General features: G+C 35.6%; 1 protein-coding gene across 1 annotated transcript in view; it reads right to left on the bottom strand.

The window, feature by feature from the left end:
• LOC107757651 (ephrin type-A receptor 6-like) overlaps window positions 1–20,716 on the bottom strand; it is a 112,327-nt gene extending 91,611 nt beyond the window's left edge. Inside the window, exons 1-2 of the mRNA XM_016575209.1 lie at window positions 20,189–20,716; window positions 10,063–10,127 (exon numbers count right to left, since the gene is read on the bottom strand). Coding sequence (XP_016430695.1) covers window positions 10,063–10,127; window positions 20,189–20,264 — 141 coding nt within the window. The 5' untranslated portion in view covers window positions 20,265–20,716. The remainder of the gene's footprint in view (window positions 1–10,062; window positions 10,128–20,188) is intronic.
• Between the last annotated feature and the right edge of the window lie 277 nt (window positions 20,717–20,993).

Below are 20,993 nucleotides of genomic sequence, written 5' to 3' on the forward strand. Positions count from 1 at the left end.
CTACACATCACATTAAGTTGGCAGGGGTCCACAGAGAAGGATTCAAGAACGGCACAGATCGGTATGATAGAGACAACATGGAGGAAATGCATCTCGGGGATGAGGGGGGGATTCATTGCTTTTAAAATGGTTTAAAAATGGTTTCTTTCAGCAGACGTCTAAGATTTTTCTTCTTAAAATAAAATAATTATTTCTTCCAAATACATAATTATATTATCCAAACTAAAATTCCAATGTTTACATATTTTTTATACTTAAAATTCCCATTTTTATATTCATTTTTTTTGCCAGATCTGCTGATGACGGAGGAATTGAGAAAATGTATCACCCATAAATATGTCTTATCAGCCACTGAATGATGTTTTGCAACTTTTATTTGCAATATTAATATATTTATTCCCCTTTAAGTTGTTTTTCCAAACATTAGCAACATCATGCAGCATGTGAGATGAGCCAGGAACTGCAGCTGTCATATATATATATATTTAAAATGGTTTAAAAATGGTTTCTTTCAGCAGACGTCTAAGATGCCTGACTCTCCTTTGATATCTGTCATTATTTCTCCACTTGGAAACTGGCTGTGAAAAAGGCATATCGCTGGTGCAGTCACTGGCAAGAGCCGAACGCACACATCAGGACATAGGATATTTTAGATAATGCCGGTACACAGTAATGCATATGAAAAGCAATACGCTTATAACAACACTGAATTGGAATCTGTCAGTGGTGGTCCTCTATTTGGAATCCAGCTTTTTTCTGACTGTATTTGGCCTCTCTGGCTGTAAATGAACCTTTTCAGCAAGCGCCGCCGAACTGACTAGCATGTCAATATGTACACTCAATAGTTTAAAAGCATCTATTATCATCATTGATTTCTGTTTGTCAGATCCAGCTTAGGATTGATCTTTGAAGCTTTGATTTTTCTGCACGTCTTGCATTGAAAGTACACACTTTGAGACTCCATAATAGAATTTACACAACCCAAATAAAGGTCTGCTATCAGGGTAGTTGGGGGGGGGTTCTATCAATTGCAAACGAGCCCTGGGCAAATGGAAATACAATTAAGCTTGAGTGTGAGTTTAATTATCTTTTAATTATTAAGTACACGTTAACCTTGGGTAATGGAAGTGCTTTGTGAGAGAGATACCGGCGCTACCTTTGACTCAATAATTGATTAATTGACTTCCACTTCAAACGGCATCAATACAAAACAACAAATTTCTGTAGAATGCATCTCTTCAACCTTGTGCAATGCCTGTGGCTCAAACACTGCATTTATTTACTTGCTTTCTTTCTTGTTTATTTTTCAGAGCAAAATGTATGGCATGTGCAGAATTTTTCCTTTTTTTCCTTTAATTAAATCAAATCAAATATTAATCCATTCAATTCTTCAATTCATGTTTAATTGTATAGTGCTTTACACTATACAATGTTTTAGAATGGGGTTTGAGTATGTATTAGAAAATACATATTTCTGTTATATGTTCAGGTTACAATTAAGAGTAAATAAAATGTTGGGGGAAAAATACACATGTAACAATCACAATTATAACAACTCACCTGGGCTGCCAGTTTAATGTGTTAATTTAGAGCTACTGATTAATTACTTAAAAAATTATTTGATAAAAATGTAAAAATATATTGATATACTTTCAGAAATTAACTATTTATTGGCATACAAAGCCACTTTTTGTAATGCCTATTCAAATTCTACCACAATAATATTTCTGATTTAATTAATTAAATAATTAATTAATTTACAATCTGCATATCATGTAATTTGATTACAACAAAAGAAACTATGCAAAAATGTAAATTTAAATGCACAGTTAGAAAAAAAAATAAAAATCATCTATTTGTGCGTTTATGTATTTTAACACATATTATCATGTATATTTGAATGTACATGAGCTATTAATCATTGTATATAGCCTATATATTGCTTATTATTTATTACTGAAAATCATTTTAAAGTGTAATCAATACCAAAACTCGTGCCAAATTTACAGCAGTTTACTTGATCAAAGAGAGAAAAATAATTATGGAATGAAAAACAAACAAATTAAACATACTCTTAAAAGTAACTGAAAAATATCAGAAAGGTCGACATCCCATGGTGTACTGTACTGTAATTTTAGAAACTCGCCAACAATGATTAATTTCAGTAATAATAATTCTTGTGCAAGATATCTCAAGGAGTTGAAATCTCATTTCGAACATGCAGGATTACGAAAAAGGACATGAAAAATGTCTAATTTAGCTCTGGGTAAAGTCAGACATACATCAATATGCCTTTAGGTCGTCTCCTGCCTAATCTATCCTTTGTCTTATTTCACTTTCATTATCCCAGACTGTTTTACAACCTAGACTCAGATACAATCTCTATTCTGATATGACTATTTCCACATGAAAAAAGGGAAAAGCAATTCAAAACCATGTTTCTCATAAGAGAAACAAGAAGGAAAGGAAAGAGAGAGCGAGTGATAGAGAGAAAGTGAGTGAGACGGAGACAAGAAAATGTCATCTACCCTCGACAAAGAAAGTAAGTAAGAGGGACAGTGGATAAAGATGGAAAGAGATACTGCTGAAATCTAACATCTAACAGCAGCAACACAAAACGTAGACAGTGATGAAAGACTGCATTTATGGGCTGTGTCATTTAAACAACAAAAAAAAGGCTTCCCTTCCATCATGCACCAGTAAAGGAAAAAGGGAACAAGAGCAGGAGAGGCCAGCGGGACATCAGGGTCACTCTGGACAGTCCAGAACAACACTAACAATGACCTACTTCCACCCGAAGTCCTTCGACATCTCTACATTCTTTTGTCATCATGACTCCTGTACAAGAGGCATCGCAAGGAAACAGCAAAGGGACACATTGACATTTCGTTCTGTCTGTTACCAAGGCTCCCCTCCCTATTGACAACTGGAATGGCCACAGCCAAGGTTTCCTTCACCGATACACAACATAATGAGCGGAATTCTCTAATAACTGTGGTAACAAATGCGTTAACGGCGCAAACACACCCAAAACTTTGCTGAATGCAATTTGCATGGTGCAATTCCTCATCTCGCTGAGTTTTGTGAAAAAGCAAGCCTAATTTACATAGAAAGAAGGTATACTGACTTGAATTAAATAGTCATTTAGTGCCAGGTTAAAGAAAAAGTTCACCCAAAAATGGAAATTTGCTGAAATTTACTCACCATCCAAATTTACTTACCATCCAAAAGTTTGTTTCTTCATCGAAGTTTTAACATTACATCACTTGCACCAGTGGATCCTCTGCAGTGAATGGGTCAGAATGAGATTCCAAACAGCTCATAAAAACATCACAATAAGTCCATAATCCATAATAATGCTTCATCCAGTGATAAAATCCATCCCCTGTTGTCCTCTCACATCAAAATCGACTGACATATTTGTTTAAAACTGTTTTGCTTGTAAACGGTGCTTGATCTGTGCATATTTCTCTCCTAATTCAGACAAGATAACAAGAGAAAGCAATATTATGGATAGATGACTCGTTTGAAGTTAAAAATATATTGATGGATTTGTTTTTTACCAAGACTAGACTTGTGCCCATATTCGGTAATGCGATATATCACGGTAATGAATATGCACGATATTGTTATTGTGGGCACTTCTAAATACTGTGAATAATTATATATTAAAAATTATTCAGAATGTTGAATGCATTTTAAGAATACTTTTCCCATAAACTGGTCAAAATGCACAACAGCGCTGTATGCTGCGTGAAAGAGGCCTGCGCACTCTGATGTAAACAAGCTCGGACGTGAAGCACATGGTGGAACATGTGAGAGACTCTCTGGATGAAAGCGCACTTTCACTCTCTGACAGCAGATGGCGCTAAACTGCAGAAATAATAATAATAATAATAATAATAATTCATTTAAATGCAGCCGTTACCCCAGAAATCCTGTAAACAAAGCAACTGCACTACTTTCTGTTTCTGAATCGTGTTTAAATGATTTAAACAGCCATTCAGATTTGTGTATTTGCTATGATGTTCATCACAGCGCCAAATACTTAAATATTTAGACTTAAAAGTTTGAAAATAAATAGCCTATTAAGAGACAAAGCCTTTTACTTCACAATATGTTAATTTATGGGCTGGAGTTGTGTGGATTACTTGTGAATTACCGTGATGCTTTTATTAGCTCTTTGGACGCTCATTCTGACGGCACCCATTCACTGCAGAGGATCTTATGATGAGCAAGTGATTAACGTTAAATTTCTCCGAAAGAAGAAACAAACTCATCTACATCTTGGCTGGCCTGAGGGTAAGTAAATCTTCAGTAAATTTTTTGGTGAACTATTCATTGAAACTCCACTGGAGGTGCTAAGTGAACAAGACAGATTTTTGCGCTGAAATACTGCATGCAGAAGTCATGCAACTGTTTGGTTGTTTGTGCATTCTGGTCACTTGTATTCAGCACAAATCAAACAGATTGTTCAGTGTTCAATCTATTGTATTACCTGGAAAGCTTTGCTGCTGTTCTTGAGCGCAAATGCAAGATACAACATGTGTCAAGGCCGACCGGGCATGTAAATGAGAAGCAACAGCAATTTGTCACTGCCTGTAAAGCAGAGGCTGATGGTGATGCATTGCACTCAGACCAGGTTCTCATGCTACCCTTCAATCGGACAAGTTATGAAAACAAAGTTCTCACAACCATGAAAACAGATATAGGGCAAAGCTTTAGAGTTGAGAGAGAGAGAGAGAGAGAGAGGAAGAAAAAAAGAGATGTAGGGACGGCGATAGAAAAGAGAAAGCGGTCACATTTTATTTTAAGGTCCAATTTTCGTTATTAACAAACCATTAACCACGACTTTTGCCTCAATAAACTCCTAATGTGCTGTTTATTAATAGTTAGTAAAGTAGTTGTTAAGTTTAGGTATTAGGTAAGATTAGGGATGTAGAATATGTGCTTTATAAGTACTAATAAACAGCCAATATAATAATAATTGGCATGCTAATAAGCAAATAGTTAATAGTGATAATTGGACCATATACTAAAGTGTTACTGAGAAAGCAATATTGGTACTGAGTGAAAGTGTCTGATATATATGTCTGTGTGTGTATATATATATATATATATATATATGTGTGTGTGTGTGTGTGTGTGATGTGTCATGCAGTGACTTATGGGAAAGAATACAATAGTTTTTAATGGCAAAACCCATAAACTGCAAGCATATATTTCACACACCCATTTGACCCTCAGAGCTGCAGGTTACTGATGTTATATGTCAGTGTAGATAAAGTCCATTCAGACTGCTCTCCTCAGTCTGCTTACTCAAACCCCATTAGTGTATTAATCTGATTTCTGCATCACGTTAACAACCATCCAAAGATTTGAACTGCTGGCACACCTGTTTGATAACATGCTGTCTGAAAAAAATATATATATTGGAAAGATTCAACTCTGCTGCCCTATCCTACACAGTCGTGAACTTACATTCCCTGCTAAAAATAATATCAGTGAATCACATCATGCACGACTTTTGCCTCAATAAACTCCTAATGTGCTGTTTATTAATAGTTAGTAAAGTAGTTGTTAAGTTTAGGTATTAGGTAAGATTAGGGATGTAGAATATGTGCTTTATAAGTACTAATAAACAGCCAATATAATAATAATTGGCATGCTAATAAGCAAATAGTTAATAGTGATAATTGGACCATATACTAAAGTGTTACTGAGAAAGCAATATTGGTACTGAGTGAAAGTGTCTGATATATATGTCTGTGTGTGTGTGTGTGTACATATATTCCTGACATATACGGTTGCTACTATATCATCTAAACATCATCATATAGATGTTATTAACATATGTAAATACACAAATTTTAATATGAAGATTTTATAAATTATAATGTACATATGTGACAATTATATATTTCCTTATAAGTAACATTTATGGCAACATCACTCTTGATATGGCAATATATGTATTAAACATTAACTAAATAATAGAAACCAAAGATTTGAACTGCTGGCACACCTGTTTGATAACATGCTGTCTGAAAAAAATATATATATTGGAAAGATTCAACTCTGCTGCCCTATCCTACACAGTCGTGAACTTACATTCCCTGCTAAAAATAATATCAGTGAATCACATCATGAAAACAGATTTGTATAGAGCACATCAGTCACTTTTAGATCACGACTGCGAGTGCAAAATGCTGCAGCTTCAAATAGCAAAGGCTGAGTAAGACAGAAGGAGAACTCGCTTGTGTTATAAGAGATTTTGTCAGGATGTGGGTGCGAGCTAAAATCGAGCTTGGTGTTTAGTGTCAGTTGCAATGTTGAAGAAAAAGGTGTTCGAAATCAGTGGGAGCTCTGGTTTTCTCAGCGAATTTGAAGTAACACTTTCTGAACTCAATCAATAACCACCGAATCAGCCGCAGATATCAGAGCACATGCTGGTGTTAGATTATCAGATTAGTACTATTGTGTTAACGTGTGTTGTATGGACTGGAATCAGGGGAGTGCAGCCCAGTTGGAGACTAGTGGAAGCATGATCCACACGAACTTGGAAATATTACACACATTATTTTGTTACAGAACTCTAAAATGCTGAGAATAATCAAATACCTCTTTTATAAAACAATGACGAATTTGATCCTAAATTTAATAGATTACATCCTTTGTTGAAAATGAGGAACAAATCAGGATTTATAAAGACGAAAACTGACATGAAAATGTCCTCATGTATATGCCAACCGAAGAGCATGGGCATTTTGAAAACTTTATGGGGCAGAATTATCCAGTAATGGTTGGTCAGACTTAATTCAATTAATGATTAAATAAATCTGTTATGTAAACAAGTTATGACTGCCAATGTGTAAATGACTATATTTCAACAGTTACCTGGAGTATAATTTTATAATTACATTAATAAATAGTTTGAACCCTGATGTTAATTGTGTCCTATACTATTATAGTAGGCTAATGTTCACTCTTTTTTCACAAAATGCATTATAACACCAGATGAAGCCTGTATTTATAATGCATCATAAGGGTATTCTTAATGTATTATAATGCATGTATAATGGCTTATAAAAACCTTATAATCTCATAAATAACTGAGGTATGTACCATTACTTTTGTGTAACATTATATGTGAGCATTCCAGATGCAGTTGCTGCATGCACATGCATTTAAGATGAACTATGATGCATTTAGGAAAATGGTCACACTTTAGTTTGGGGACCAATTCTCACAATTAACTAACTATTAACTATGACTTTAGCCTCAACAAACTGCTAATTTAGGTAGTTGTTAAGTTTAGGTATGGTGTCGTATTAAGGGATCTAAAATATGCTCATGCAGAACAAGGCATCAATATGTGCTTTATAAGTTCTAATAAACAGTCAATATGCTAGTAATATGCATGCTAATCAACAACTAGTTAATAGTGAGAATTGACATATGTTCACATTTAGGATCATACTAAATATGTCTTTATAAATGAGGCACCAAGAGTTGTTTTTTTAATCTTTTAGTAGTTATTTTTTTTATTTTTTTTATAGGTCTAACAAAGCAAAACCGTAGTATGCCTTTGAACCTGCTAAAGGTATACCTGTACTCCATGGGATACCTTGGTTGAACTAACTAGTATAAAACACTGACCAGCTGAGCTTCAATGATTGAGGTCCAGATTTTGTTGTGATCTATCATTAAATACCAGATCTGTCCTGCTGAAGGTCACTCAAAGTCCCATTACAGATAAGAAATTAACACTCAAAAGTGTGGCTTTCTGTCTCATCTTGACACAAGTTCTCCTAAAACAGCATGTATTAATCATTCACGTCCCAGTGCTGCAGTCCCTTTGAAAAGAGACGAACAGGCCTTTTAGAAAAGGTCAACCTTTCAAATGGCCGACAGGGAATGAGAGAGCGTTAAGAGATCATTAATCACTCTTTGATTGACACAGAGGTCTTTGTATCGTAACTACAGCAATGTAACCATGCTGACTGTTTTTTAATTATGCTCATTTACAATGAATTCAACATCTTTGATGACTGTCACAGCTTTTTAATCTTGAAAAGGACAGAAGTACCTGCTAAATGAGGTCAACGGTCAGCAGTTTTTAAAAACATTTTTAAGCCTACGGCCTTTCTTCTTTGGCTTTTTTACCGTTAAAAAGTTTGGGGTCAGAACTTTTTTTAATAAATTAAAATAAATAAATTTATTCATCAAGGATGCAATACATTAAATAGAAGTGACAGCAAAGAAATGTTTAATGTTATAAAAGCTTTCTATTCAGTACATTCTGTTCTTTTCTGTTCTTCTATCCATCAAAGAATCCTGAAAAAAAAATTATCATGGTTTTCAACATTCATAATAAAAAGAAATGTGTCTTAAGCACAAAAGCATCATATTTTAATGATTTCTGAAGGACGTGACACTGAAGACTGGAGTAATGGCTGCTGAATATTATTTAAATATGATATTTTATAAAAAATTATAATCATATAAAACAGTTATTTTAAACTGTAATAACATTTAACAGTATTACTGTTTTACTGTTTATCTGATCAAATATATGCAGCCTTGGTGAGCATAAGAGACTTCTTTCAAAAACCTTAAAAATCTTACCAACCCTAAAATTTTCTTTTTTTTTCACTATAAGAAAGTGTTTTAGTGCATGCTTACCAATAATATAATATAATATAATATAATATAATATAATATAAAACATTTTTTAAATGTACATATAAACATTTCAGTCGTGACATCTAGAGTTCATTTAACTATTTATGAGGGTTAACATGCAGTAAGCATATAATATTTTCTCAAGGTAGAGAAGTGTATACACTACACAAAGATACCAGAGTTCTGTGACACATTTGGTAATTACAGCACAGAATCTGAGGGGCTTACAGTGGAGTGGAGCCAAGAGAATAGTCGACGAAACAATGGAACAGCACAAACAAACCTGTTTCTCCAAACAGAGAAGGTAAAGGGGAGAGTGGCAGAGAGAGAGAGAGAGCGAGGCAGAGAGATAGAAACCCCATAGGATATGTCTGTGCCAGAGTAAACAAAACATACACGCTGGTCTCCCATCGCTAGAAAACAAATTAAATGGCGGGTAAAGTCTCCCCAGACCGGAAAAGGTATGTTCCATCTAGCTCTGGGAGAAGAATGAAAAAGGCTTTGATTAACATGACATACCCTGACCTAACAAAAAGAAGCAGAAAAATGCATTGTGGTAAATACTAATAGGAGAAGTATTTGACCCAGGATATTATAGCATGAATTATTGATTTGATCGGAGGCACCAGCCTCTTACAGCATGAAAAAAAAAGAGAAATAAATCCCAAGTGGTGTTTACTGGTAAGATGAACTCGCTTTCTTTGACATCGTGGGCACCTGTGTAAGAGCAGAACTAATATGAAGATGTGCACTGCAACTCCACTGGGAAATCATTTTATGGGCTATAGGTCATTTTACACAACCTTCTGGTTCCTCCACTACAAAACTTTTACTCGAGTATGGCTCAAGACTAGGACTGGTACTTATAGTTGGCCTCAGAAAAAGAGCAGTGATCGAGCATCCATCATACTGCTCTTTATCATGAAATTGATTTAATAATAGTAGCTCTACTATTAGAAGCTCCTCTGGGCTGTGAGATCACACTTGGTTGCTTCATTCAAATTGCTTCTAGCCTTTTGACTGGTTTTAATGTCTTAGAAATTCTCTCTATAGTGTTCACAAAAATGAAAGGGGCAAAATTGAATTATTAAGACCTGTGTCAATAATTACCCTTTAAGAAACTCGTTGAATAGATTCTGGATCACCAATGCCGTTTCAGTGACCTGATTTGATTAAATTTCATTATAACATACTTATTTTTTCACATCGAATTGTGTGGTTTGGATTAACCTGATATAAGTAATGTTTGCACAGGCATGGTTGGAATACATTCAGAGGAGCTTTATAAGAATTTCTTTTTTAATAACAGCAGTACATGTACATACTGCAAGGGAAATTGTGTATAAGGTACAAAGGTCACAGGGAAATATTACTTACCCCATTTATTGGGTATGTCTTCCAGCTTAGTTCTCCCAGCACAGCTGTAGTGTCCAAGAGAACCACTATGAGAAGGACAAAAAAGATAACAACTAGGGTCAACTATAACAGTCTCTAATACACAATGAATAAATATTAAACACTACGGCCACACGAAAAATGAAGGAGCAGGTGATTCAGTACTCCAAATAAAAAAAAAGAGTCATTTGCTCACCCACATATGCCAGTTTGATATGATGAATGTGTAATTTCCTTTGTCTCTACACCAGGACTTAATTACAATGTCTATCAATAAAAGCGTGTCACAGGCATAATATACTCGTGACATGAAGTCAGGGTATGTGCCATTCTCTCTTCTACTTAGCCATAATCCAGTGTTTAAAATGTGGGAAAAATAGTGAATTTCTGGTTGAATAAACTTCGACAGTAAGTATGACTCTTGAATTTGGCCTATGAACAAGTGGTCATTATTCTCACTCAGCAAAGCGGTCTGTGTGTAAGACAGCTTTCTGAATATGTGTTGTAATACTGAGCTAATAATCAGCTTATCCATATATGTGTTGTCAAAGAGTTAACGTAATGTTCCTCGATGAGTGCCTGTCTGTAGAGAGCCTGCAGACAGGATGAGCACTACTGTTCGCCCTGATCAAATTTGTTTGACAATGCCTGATAATTTTGCCTGGAAGTGATGGATCTGTGCTACTAACACACCCAAACAGAAAAATGTGAATTAGAGGGTTAGGCACTTTGGCCACTCATCCTAAATCACATTACACCTCTGTCTAGACCCAGTGTCTCTGTCTCGAGACATATTATCCCGAAATTTCCGCACTCACTTTCTCCCTGACAATGAAGGGAGATTAAACATGTCTGCAAGCATATTGGGACGGAGTGATCGAATTGTAATGACTTTATTAAGAGATATTTACCAGATTAGGCCTAAAGCCAGTCTATGATGCACACTGAACTGGTTAAGGTTAGGTCTCGATGACTGAGTAGAAATCAAACAATACATGAGGAATCTTTGTCAAAACCACTTATGTAACCTATAAAAAGTGCAAACTTTAACCCCTTCACACATATGTTTCAAATATTCGGTGCCCCTGGCATGACTTTTTTTAATGTGACCATTTTTTTTTAGAACAAATCATGGTACCACTTTATTTTAAGGACCAATTACTTGCTTATTGGCATGCCTATTACTAGCTTATTAGCTTTTTATTAGTACGTATAAAGCACATATTAATGCCTTATTCTTCATGATTATATCCCTTAATCCAACCCCATACCAAAACTTAACAACTACTTTACTAACTATTAATAAGCAGTAAATAAGGAGTTTGCTCGGGGAACATTCTTAGTTAATAGTGAATGTGTGTTCCCTATTCTAAAGTGTTACTCAAATCTCAAAATTCCTATTCCAATTAATATTTTAAACACTGTTTAATGATCAATTGCTTTTAATGATCTTGTCTGAGTCTGTCAAATTGACATAAATCCCCCCCCCCCATAAAAAACCATAAAACATAAAAGTGAGTGGCTATGAACTGAGAGAGGAATAGAATAAATTTCATATTGACTTCCACAATGTGTGTTTGAAAAATAAACCATGGTAGGGTTAGTTCACCCAAAAATGAAAATTCTGTCATTAATTACTCACCCTCATGTCATTCCATACCCATAAGACCTTTGTTCATCTTCGGAACACAAATTAGGATATTTTGGATGAAATCCGAGAGTTTTCTGACCCTGCATAGACAGCAAGGGAACTACCATGGTCAAGTCTCAGAAGTTAGGTAGTTAGGACATTGTTAAAATAGTCAATGTGACATCAGTGGTTTAACCTTAATTTTATAAAGCTAAGAGAATACTTTTTGTGCGCAAAGAGAACAAAAATAATGACTTTATTCAACAATTTCTTCTCTTCCGTGTCAGCCTTCGACGTGTGTTTACGAGAGTACTAGGGTGAGTAATGACAGGATTTTTTATTTTTGGGTGAAATATCCCTTTAAAAAGCTTTTTATTTTGATTAGTATTGGTACTTCCATAGATATCAGTGTGTATTCTTACAAATGATAAATGTGTTTTGCCAGTGACTGAAATTTGAGTATCTGAAAAATGAAGACAACAATTACAATAGAAAAAAAAACTAAATGAATTGTTGATGAATATTGATTAAATAAAATATTTTTTGTAAAAAGGGACTTTGAAAAGGGACCTAGATCATATGAGACTCAGACCCCCACAGGGACTAGGTACAGTATGTGCAGTCACCATCATTTACAGGCACATTTCAATCCCTGCCGCATTCCTCGCCACAGGAGCGGTCATATGATCCTGTAGGCAACTGCCATTAACCCACAGGCATATTTAGTACCTGGAATTCCTGTAGCACAACCACCATCTGAGCCTCAAAGATGGACAAGTTGATTGCTAGTTCAACATTAAAAACCTAAACCTGCTCTTCCCAGATTTGACAGTGATAAAGAGCCTGATTTTGCCTTGCTGAAAATGGCTCTACATTGTCTCTTACGGGGACACGCTCATCTCACTGAGCAGTGACTACAAGCTAGCTCATTGTACATGCATGAGCCAACACCACGACAAACACCGAGAGTGAGAGTGAATCCATTCCAGGGAAAAGAGAGATCTATCTATCTATCTATCTACATTTAAAAGTATTTAAATTATCTATCTATAAACTCTAATCTAAATTACAATTCTAATTAAAAATTGAAGAGCAAAGAGCACTTTAAATAAATAAATAAATATTTAACTTTCCAGGACAAATATGCTTAAATCAAGATACATTTACTTTAAGATATTGTTAAGGTATCAAATCTTGTTATCTGAAAAAAAGCATAAAAATTTACTGATTTATGCTTAAAACAAGAAAAAATATCTTCCACTGAAGATATATATATAAAAAAAGAGTTTTCCCCCTTTCCTTTTCTAACCCCAATGATATAGTTATATATGAAGTATAAATTCACTTTTAATCATTAGGAAAAAAAAGAAAGGAAAAAAAACGTCATATATTAAGTCATTTTGCTTCTCAAGTAAATGTGTCTCAATTTGAAAATGTTCAGATATTTGTACTGGAAAACAAGACAAAACACTGAGCAAGCAAATATCCATCAGTCTGGAATCATTAAGTTTCAATTAATTGTGGTTAATTAGTTTAATGTAGGGATAGTCTGTTAATAAAAATAGTAAGCATAATAATAAGGATGAGAACCAGTGATTTAGATATCCTTGACAATGTCACAAATTCTCCCCACCATATAAAAAACTGTGGTCTTTATAGTGCATTATTCGCCAAACAAAAAGGTCAATGAACTGCAAGTGTCAATTAAATAAGTCTTTTGATAATGGAAAAAAAGGGAAAAACTTCCACTGACAACCGTACAACAGCTTGAAATTAAAACAGTAGAGCAAATTCAAATTACCAGCCCTTAGAAATAGATAATGGGGCTGGCAAGAGTAATGCTGCCAATGGCAAGGCGCTTTCCAGATGGGACTATTATTGATGGTCTTCTTAGAAAAAGCAGAGCGGGTTGTCTTGCTGCAGACGAATCTTTATAACTAGTGTTGACAAGATCCGCAAGCTTCATTTCAAACCAAATCAGCTGCTGAATGTTTGTTGTCTCTCTCCCTCCGCCTCAGCGTGGAGAGTGAGACATCAACAGAGACACATCAGAAGTGGCAGCTAGCGCCTATGTCTGTCTGTAAAAATCTGGAGTCCCTAAAGTAGGCCACATGGAAAGGAGGAAAGGATAAAAAAAAGAAAAGAAAAGGCAGATGGAGAAAAACCTTGAGTATCTGGGCTGCCTCTATAGCTTCGATGTTTCTTTGATGTGTCATATCAGAAGATCTGGATCTTGTTTTTGCCTTGTGTTTTTAAGCAGTTGATGACTGGATCCCAGTATAGAACATCCCATTAAGTGACACATTTAAAGGTTAAATCTAAATCTAAACCCATTCAGAGTGAACACAGCTTTAAGATATGTGTATAGTTAAGTTTCTTCTCATTAGTCTTTAGTTTGGGAATTAGGCTATATACTCGTTGAGCCATTTTTGTTAAATGGAAACCATTCTGAAAAAAAGTCATAGTATTATATTATATACAACAATTATATTCTAAAAAAGATTTTTAATTTTGTATCCTCAAAAGGAAATTTAGTGAAAAAGCAGCAACATCAAACACAGAGTGTGCAATGCTAGCTGAAATGTCATTCCTGTTGTGAGTCTCAGCTGGATGGCTTTCATGTTGATAGAGACAATGGCATACTCAACCTACTGTGGCACTGATGAGAAAAGCATTCTGGGATATGAATAGATTGGGAAGCTTGTCAATTTCTGCTTTGGGAGCAATGATGTAGTATCGATTGGTCATTGATCTTCAGTCAAAGGTGGAATGAATCTAGATAGCATGGTCTAGCTACTGCCATTTGTCCTTAAATAATCATGGTGGTGAAGACTGATTCAAGCTATAAATCAAATCATTTTCGTATCCTGTACTGACTGGGTTACTAGAAACTAAAACAGTTTCTAAGAATTAAATAAACAGAAAATCAACCACTGAACCAAAGCTTGCAAATATGCTATAAAAATATGTCACTGAAGCCGTACCCTTTCAAAAGGCACTAAACTGTACCATTTAGGTACTAATATGTACCTTTAAGGTACCAATATGCACCATTTATGAGCGTATTATTTTACAATTATTATTTTCTTTAGTTTGGAAGCAAAAACTAGTAGTGACAAAATGCATTAAAACATAAATAGTTTTACACATTAAGTACAATAAAAAAATCTCTCTATCTATTTTAATTGAACTTGCTGAATTTTAAGCAGCCATTACTCCAGTCTTCAGTGTCACATGATCCTTCAGATATCATTCTAATATGCTGCTCAAGAAGAAATTATATTTTTTATCAATGTACATAATAGTTGTGCTTCTTTATATTTTGTGGAAATTATCAATTTCATGTGTCCCTGATAAAATTATTAATTTCTTTAAAAATAAATAAATAAAAAAAATAAAAAAAATACTGACCCCACACTTTTGAACAGTAGTGTATTTGAAAATATTTTAGTGGGTATGGAACAATTTCAGAACAATTTAGCCACTTTATTCAAAGCTAAGTCCCGAATGCCTGGGGTTAAGTGCTTTACTTAAAGTTACAATTGTGAAAGTGGATGTCAGCTCTGCAGATGTAATTCTCAAAGTCATGGGTAAATGCTATCTATAGTACTCAAAACATGAAACCTTTGTATTATGACAATAAGCTCTGGACTCTTCCAGTGGCAAGTCAATCAGGTGTGCAATGACGAGTACTGTTAAAGCACTTGTCACTATTAGCATACGTTATTAAGAATAAGGGTAACACTTTAGTATAGGGACTAACTTGTTGCTTATTAGCATGCCTATTATTAACATATTGGCTGTTTATTAGTACTTATAAAGCACATTTTCTGCATGACCATATTGTACATGTCTAATCCTACCCAATACCTAAACCTAACAACTACCGTACTAACTATTAATAAGCAGCAAATTAGGAGTTTATTGAGGCAAAATACATAGTTAATGCTTGTTTAATGGCGAGAATTGGACCTTAAAATAAAGTGTGAATAGAATAAGCTTTTTTTACAGTATAAAATCCAAACACCAGCCACAATAAATTCATAATATAAACTCTGGACCAACAGTGTGCACCGGTTTACTAAGCTCTGACATTTAGCCAAACGATCTAAACATATTCCTTTGAATCTTGGCTCAGGGAGATAATAATGGTTGGTAAGAGAAAAAGAGATGTGTGTGCGAGTGTGACAAGAAAGCCTAGATCCATGCAACTCATGTTCTCTCTCTTTTTTTCTCTCTGAGATGAGAGACGAAGACGAGAAAGGTGACATTTGGAATTTGAATGTCACAACCGGAGAAAAATGGCCCTTTGTCGAACGCTTGAGATAAATTGATCTGATAAGGACAGCGCTGCATGCATTAGTGGTCTTTAGCTGGGCATTTAGTGTGTCTGAGACGATGTGGAGGAGTAGGAAAAGGAGGCGCTGGGGTTAAGGCTAAGATCACATTGCACAGACAGGCCCTGGAAATGTCAAGGTGCAATTTGCAAATTGATTCCAGCGACAATAGAAAGTCAATGGAGAGGTGCGAGCAGGTCTTTGTGCCACAGTATACGCAAAAAGAGCTCATCTCTTCCGTTACTTCCACTATAACAATTTTTTTCAGCTTTAATAAATATAATCTCTGAGCAAGAGGAACGGCACGTGTCCAGGGTGTCAATGCAACGCAAGTGGAACCAATGCAAGCAATACAAAAACGACAAAATTAAATGACAAGATTTTCTGTGACCTTGATCTGATGAAGAGAACAAGAAAACAGGCATACACACATACACACACATATAAATACCACTGCTGCCAGCACAAAACCTTATCCTGCTCCTTTCTCTCTCTTTGAAGAGCCATTGAAGTGTTGAAGGTATAAAGAGAGAAACCTCAGAGGTTCGGCTCCACGGTGTCTATAAAATCAATAAGAGCACTCCACGCGGCAATGAGAGCAGCACAAACAGGGCACTGGGCATTAACAGGCCTCTGTTACGGCACACAATTACTGTTTACATAGCACTTTCCTGACACACACACACACACCCGTGCAGCCTCAGAGCCGTTGCACGCTTTAAACTGTGGCTCTCTGGAGAAAGCAAGGCAGATGCATATGCATATATTTCCAATAAAGTGAAACTTTGTTCTGAACAAAAGAACAAAACTCGCTGTCTGACTAAGCCACGTGACTGCATCAGAATGAAAGACAAACACACACAGCTTAAGATCAGTCAGTAGCTGCCAGGGTTGTGTGCCATTCAGAAGTGAATGGAAAATGACTTTTATATTCCAATTGCTGCATTTGAAACAATGTAGCAGAAGGATGCAGAATTGCAATTTGAATTTGATTGCAAGGAAGCAGAATTCAAATAAATTGAAACTCATATAACTGTCAAGTAGAAAAGTTAAGTTTGAAGCGGTGTTGTTACTGTTAACTAAAACTAAAACGATTAAAAATGATTTCAGAAATGCTGAAATAAAATAAAAATATTAGCTGAAAAACTAAAAAAAAAAAACAGAAATGTTGACTCGGCATCAAACTGACAATGTTTTTTAACTAAAAGTTTAAATTGAAGTGCTAAACTAAAATGATCAAAATAGAAGAAAAAATGCTAATAAAATTACAAAAGCACAAAATAAAATCACTAAAACTTGAGCAAATTAAAATTAAAACTGAAAATATAACATTTAAACACTTAAACACTTTTATCCACAGAAACTTAATTACATTCAATGTATACATTTGATCAGTTCATGCATTTCCTGCGAATCGAACCCATGACCTTGGCGTTGCTAGCGCTATGCGTTTGAGCTAGAGTAATGATAAACAACAAATAATAAATAAATATTAAATTATTTAAATATAAAACCACACAATTACTATTAAACACTGTAATTTAATATAAAGAATACTAAATAACACTGGCTTTAAGACAAAATATCACTGGTTTGAAGACAAACTTCATTTGAAGAAAAAACAAAAGCTTGTTTTAAAGTTGTGAAGTTTATTAAATTCAAATTTACTCATGAATTGAAAGAGATCCAATTATTAAATTCAGATTTTTTACTAACTCTGGCAGAACAGCAATATAAATCACATCAATTGTTTCTTTGCTTCTCTAACAGTCATATTAAGTGATTTGAAGCACTTTCATTTTAGATTGCTGTACATCTGAACGGATAACACACACTTTATCAACTCACATTTTGACCAGTGACAGGCATAAATGAACAACCAACCCAATATCTGAGGAAGAGGAGGTTAAAAAGCCCTTGTAGAACACTCAAGAACCACTCTGGACTGATTAGAAGAGCGCTTGAGAACATTATATCTTACAGAGATCTGATGCCCATTTTGAAGTTTCTCTTGGTGCAAGATGACATTTGAGCATGACTGGCAAGAGCAGCCCGTCAAGCATGAGCGCAAAAAGGTGGTTTTAACCAGGGCTTATTATAGACCTGAGCTTAAATAGTGACTGGTTTTACAAGGGGGTCAAAGAGGCATTCACGATTCAGCTACGAGTACGAGGAGGAGAGAAGATTGCGCGATAAGCTTATTCAGAGTACAGTCTTCTCTTAAATGGATTTTTAAGTGCTTTGAAGAGTTCTACAATGAATGCCCTGCGAAATGTTCCTCAGAAGCATTTGAAATACAAAGCAGTTTGATTCTAAAGCTACAGTATAGAGCAGAAATGAGCAGACCGTTCTTATATGGCAGTGCAAAAGATAAATATATTGCGAGGTTATGTAGGGTCATCTCTGCATGCATACTAATTGGACATTAGCATCAGTGTTTATCACAAGGCAGGATTTTTGTTCAAGTGAACTGCAAACCCTCGATTTCCATTTTTATAGGTTCACATTGAAAAGAACTGTCTCCAGATCTATTGCCTAATTTGTGATGGTTTAAACTGAGAAAACAGTGACCTGTTAAATAACTGCTTTCCATCCCGGCTCGGGAAAAAAATAAGGATGACTCATAACTGGGAAAAAAGTTTTAAATGCCGTGCAAGCCAACTCAGATGGTTTGAGTGTTCTCTCTCTATCTTCTGCACATCCCACACAAATATGCTCCATTCCTCTCTCTTTTCACAACACACAGACATAACACAAGAGTCACTTGTTCTTGTAATGTTCATATTCGAAATACTGCCATTTTACTCATTTCTTGTGTAAATGACCACTGCGAACTGTGAGTGTAAACAGAAGGGAGGAGTTACAGGCACACAGGGGGGAAAGGGGACAGGTGCGATGAGATACCATCACTGCAATTTCGTCTCTTAGGTGAGACCCGGGTGTGTTGTAATGCAGGATGAGTAAATTAGACATCACAATTATCCTCCTGAAGAGACTGTAAACGTTTCTGTGTAAGAATATAAAGGTTTACTGGACAAAACACAATTTTGAGATAAGAAGTTATATTTTACGTCTGATTTAAAAATCGTTGGTGATCATAGCTATGAATGAATAAAAAGTGAAAAATCTGTCAAACAGCTTGCCACTGGGACAGTACCCTAAAACATACACCCACTTTACCTTTAGTACATCTTAAGATATGAATATGTACCTTTCATAAGAAATACATTTCAGACTGATGTCAAAAGGTACAGTGTCAAGCTGTTTTATTTATAACGTTTATCACTTTATCATCAGAACCACCAGGTCCTCTTGTTCTAACATCCACACAAGCTTTTGACAAGGAGGGTAGCACTACTTTTCAATGTGGACCCACAAAGATTGCACAAAATGGACAACGTCACAACTGTGAGAGTGACCAATATGCGCGCAATTTTTAGCATATGCTTAGTTTTTCTGTATTTGTTTGCAATTTATTTGAATTAAAATGTTTCCCATAAGCCTATGTTTACCTTTTTTAATTAAATGAAGCAGTTTGGGTTAGGTTGAGGAGTGTATTTTTTTAGCAAAATATATTTGATTTTCACAAATTCATGCACAGAATGTAAAATTCCCATGTTTTCCATTTGTTTAACAACCCATATGGTAGTGCCAACAACAACACTCTTTATACTTGACCTTGATTTACAGTTGTAGAGATAGGTTTAACATTTCTAAACTACTTTAATATGAAACAGAAAAATATGGGAATATCATATCAGTGTTTTACAGTTGAGAGAAAAAAAAAAACACGAGTTACAGACGTTGAAATGTGTTACAACATTCCCCGGTCTTTCCTATATGGGTACCCCGTTTGTGTGATGCTGAGCATAAGACTAGCTGCAGAACTACAGAACGACAGTAATCACAGCGTTCTAATATGTCCTGCACAAATCAAAACTATGTATAATATTCTGAATAGTCGGTACAACTGTCATTTGCCAGTTGTAGAAATATATAATGTAGCCTATAACCAAACTGAAAGGCTGAATGCGGTTATAGCGTCTCCTTTACAGACAATACGCACTATAAAAACACACTGTGCATGTTAGTAGGTTATGATACAGTATCAACCTATTAATCACAATTCATTATAACTCACCTTGGTTTGAATGGACGGGGTCCGACAAAACCAATCCCGGTAAAGCAAACATGAAGAAAAATATTTGAAAAGTCATTTTTTTGTATCCAGTTGTGCACGCAAGTCGGTGACAGTTACTACAGAAATGGTTCCGAGATAAAATATCCAGTAACAAAACACATTTAACTATTGTAAAGGATTTTGCGCGTCAACCGCCTCGTTCCCCGCACCGCGAAAACGCGGATACAGAGCGACAGAAATGCCAGCCCATTACGCACAACTACCGGCGGCACTTGAAAAACTTACAGAATTTACCCCATAAATAGGATAGAGACTGTGAGATAAGTTATCCCTAATGCTGTCAGGCTGTCAACACTTGAAATAACGAACTAGACTAAGTGTGTTCTCCATTCGTCAGTGTCCATTAACGGGCTTTCCCCCTCTCTACGCGTTAACACGCGCTTCTCTTCTTCACACTATGTGCCGTCGACAACACAAGCCTGGCGTATATTACGCGCTTAAACTAGTCAAATCAGTCTCGCGCACGCAGACAGACCAGGCACGAGAGCTTCCACGACGCTTTCAGTCTCAGTCGCGCGAAATGTGATCTTGAGGTGAGAAGCCCAAGTGAGTTTTGCGGATCTAGACGGAAGACCAGCTCATCAGCACTAGAGGGTGTTCGTTTCCACTCTGTGCTGTGCCGTCCCGCGCTCCAGTCAAGGCTAGCGAAGTCCGGCGTGTGTATTTAAAACATGGGACATAAACAGTAAGTCTCCTTTGGTCTGCGGCTCCTTTAAGGAGACTCAAACTGCACAGGTTGTCTGTG

This window comes from Sinocyclocheilus rhinocerous, unplaced genomic scaffold, assembly GCF_001515625.1.
Source record: "Sinocyclocheilus rhinocerous isolate Xijiao unplaced genomic scaffold, SAMN03320098_v1.1 scaffold1254, whole genome shotgun sequence".
In the NCBI taxonomy this organism is placed as follows: Eukaryota; Metazoa; Chordata; class Actinopteri; order Cypriniformes; family Cyprinidae; genus Sinocyclocheilus; species Sinocyclocheilus rhinocerous.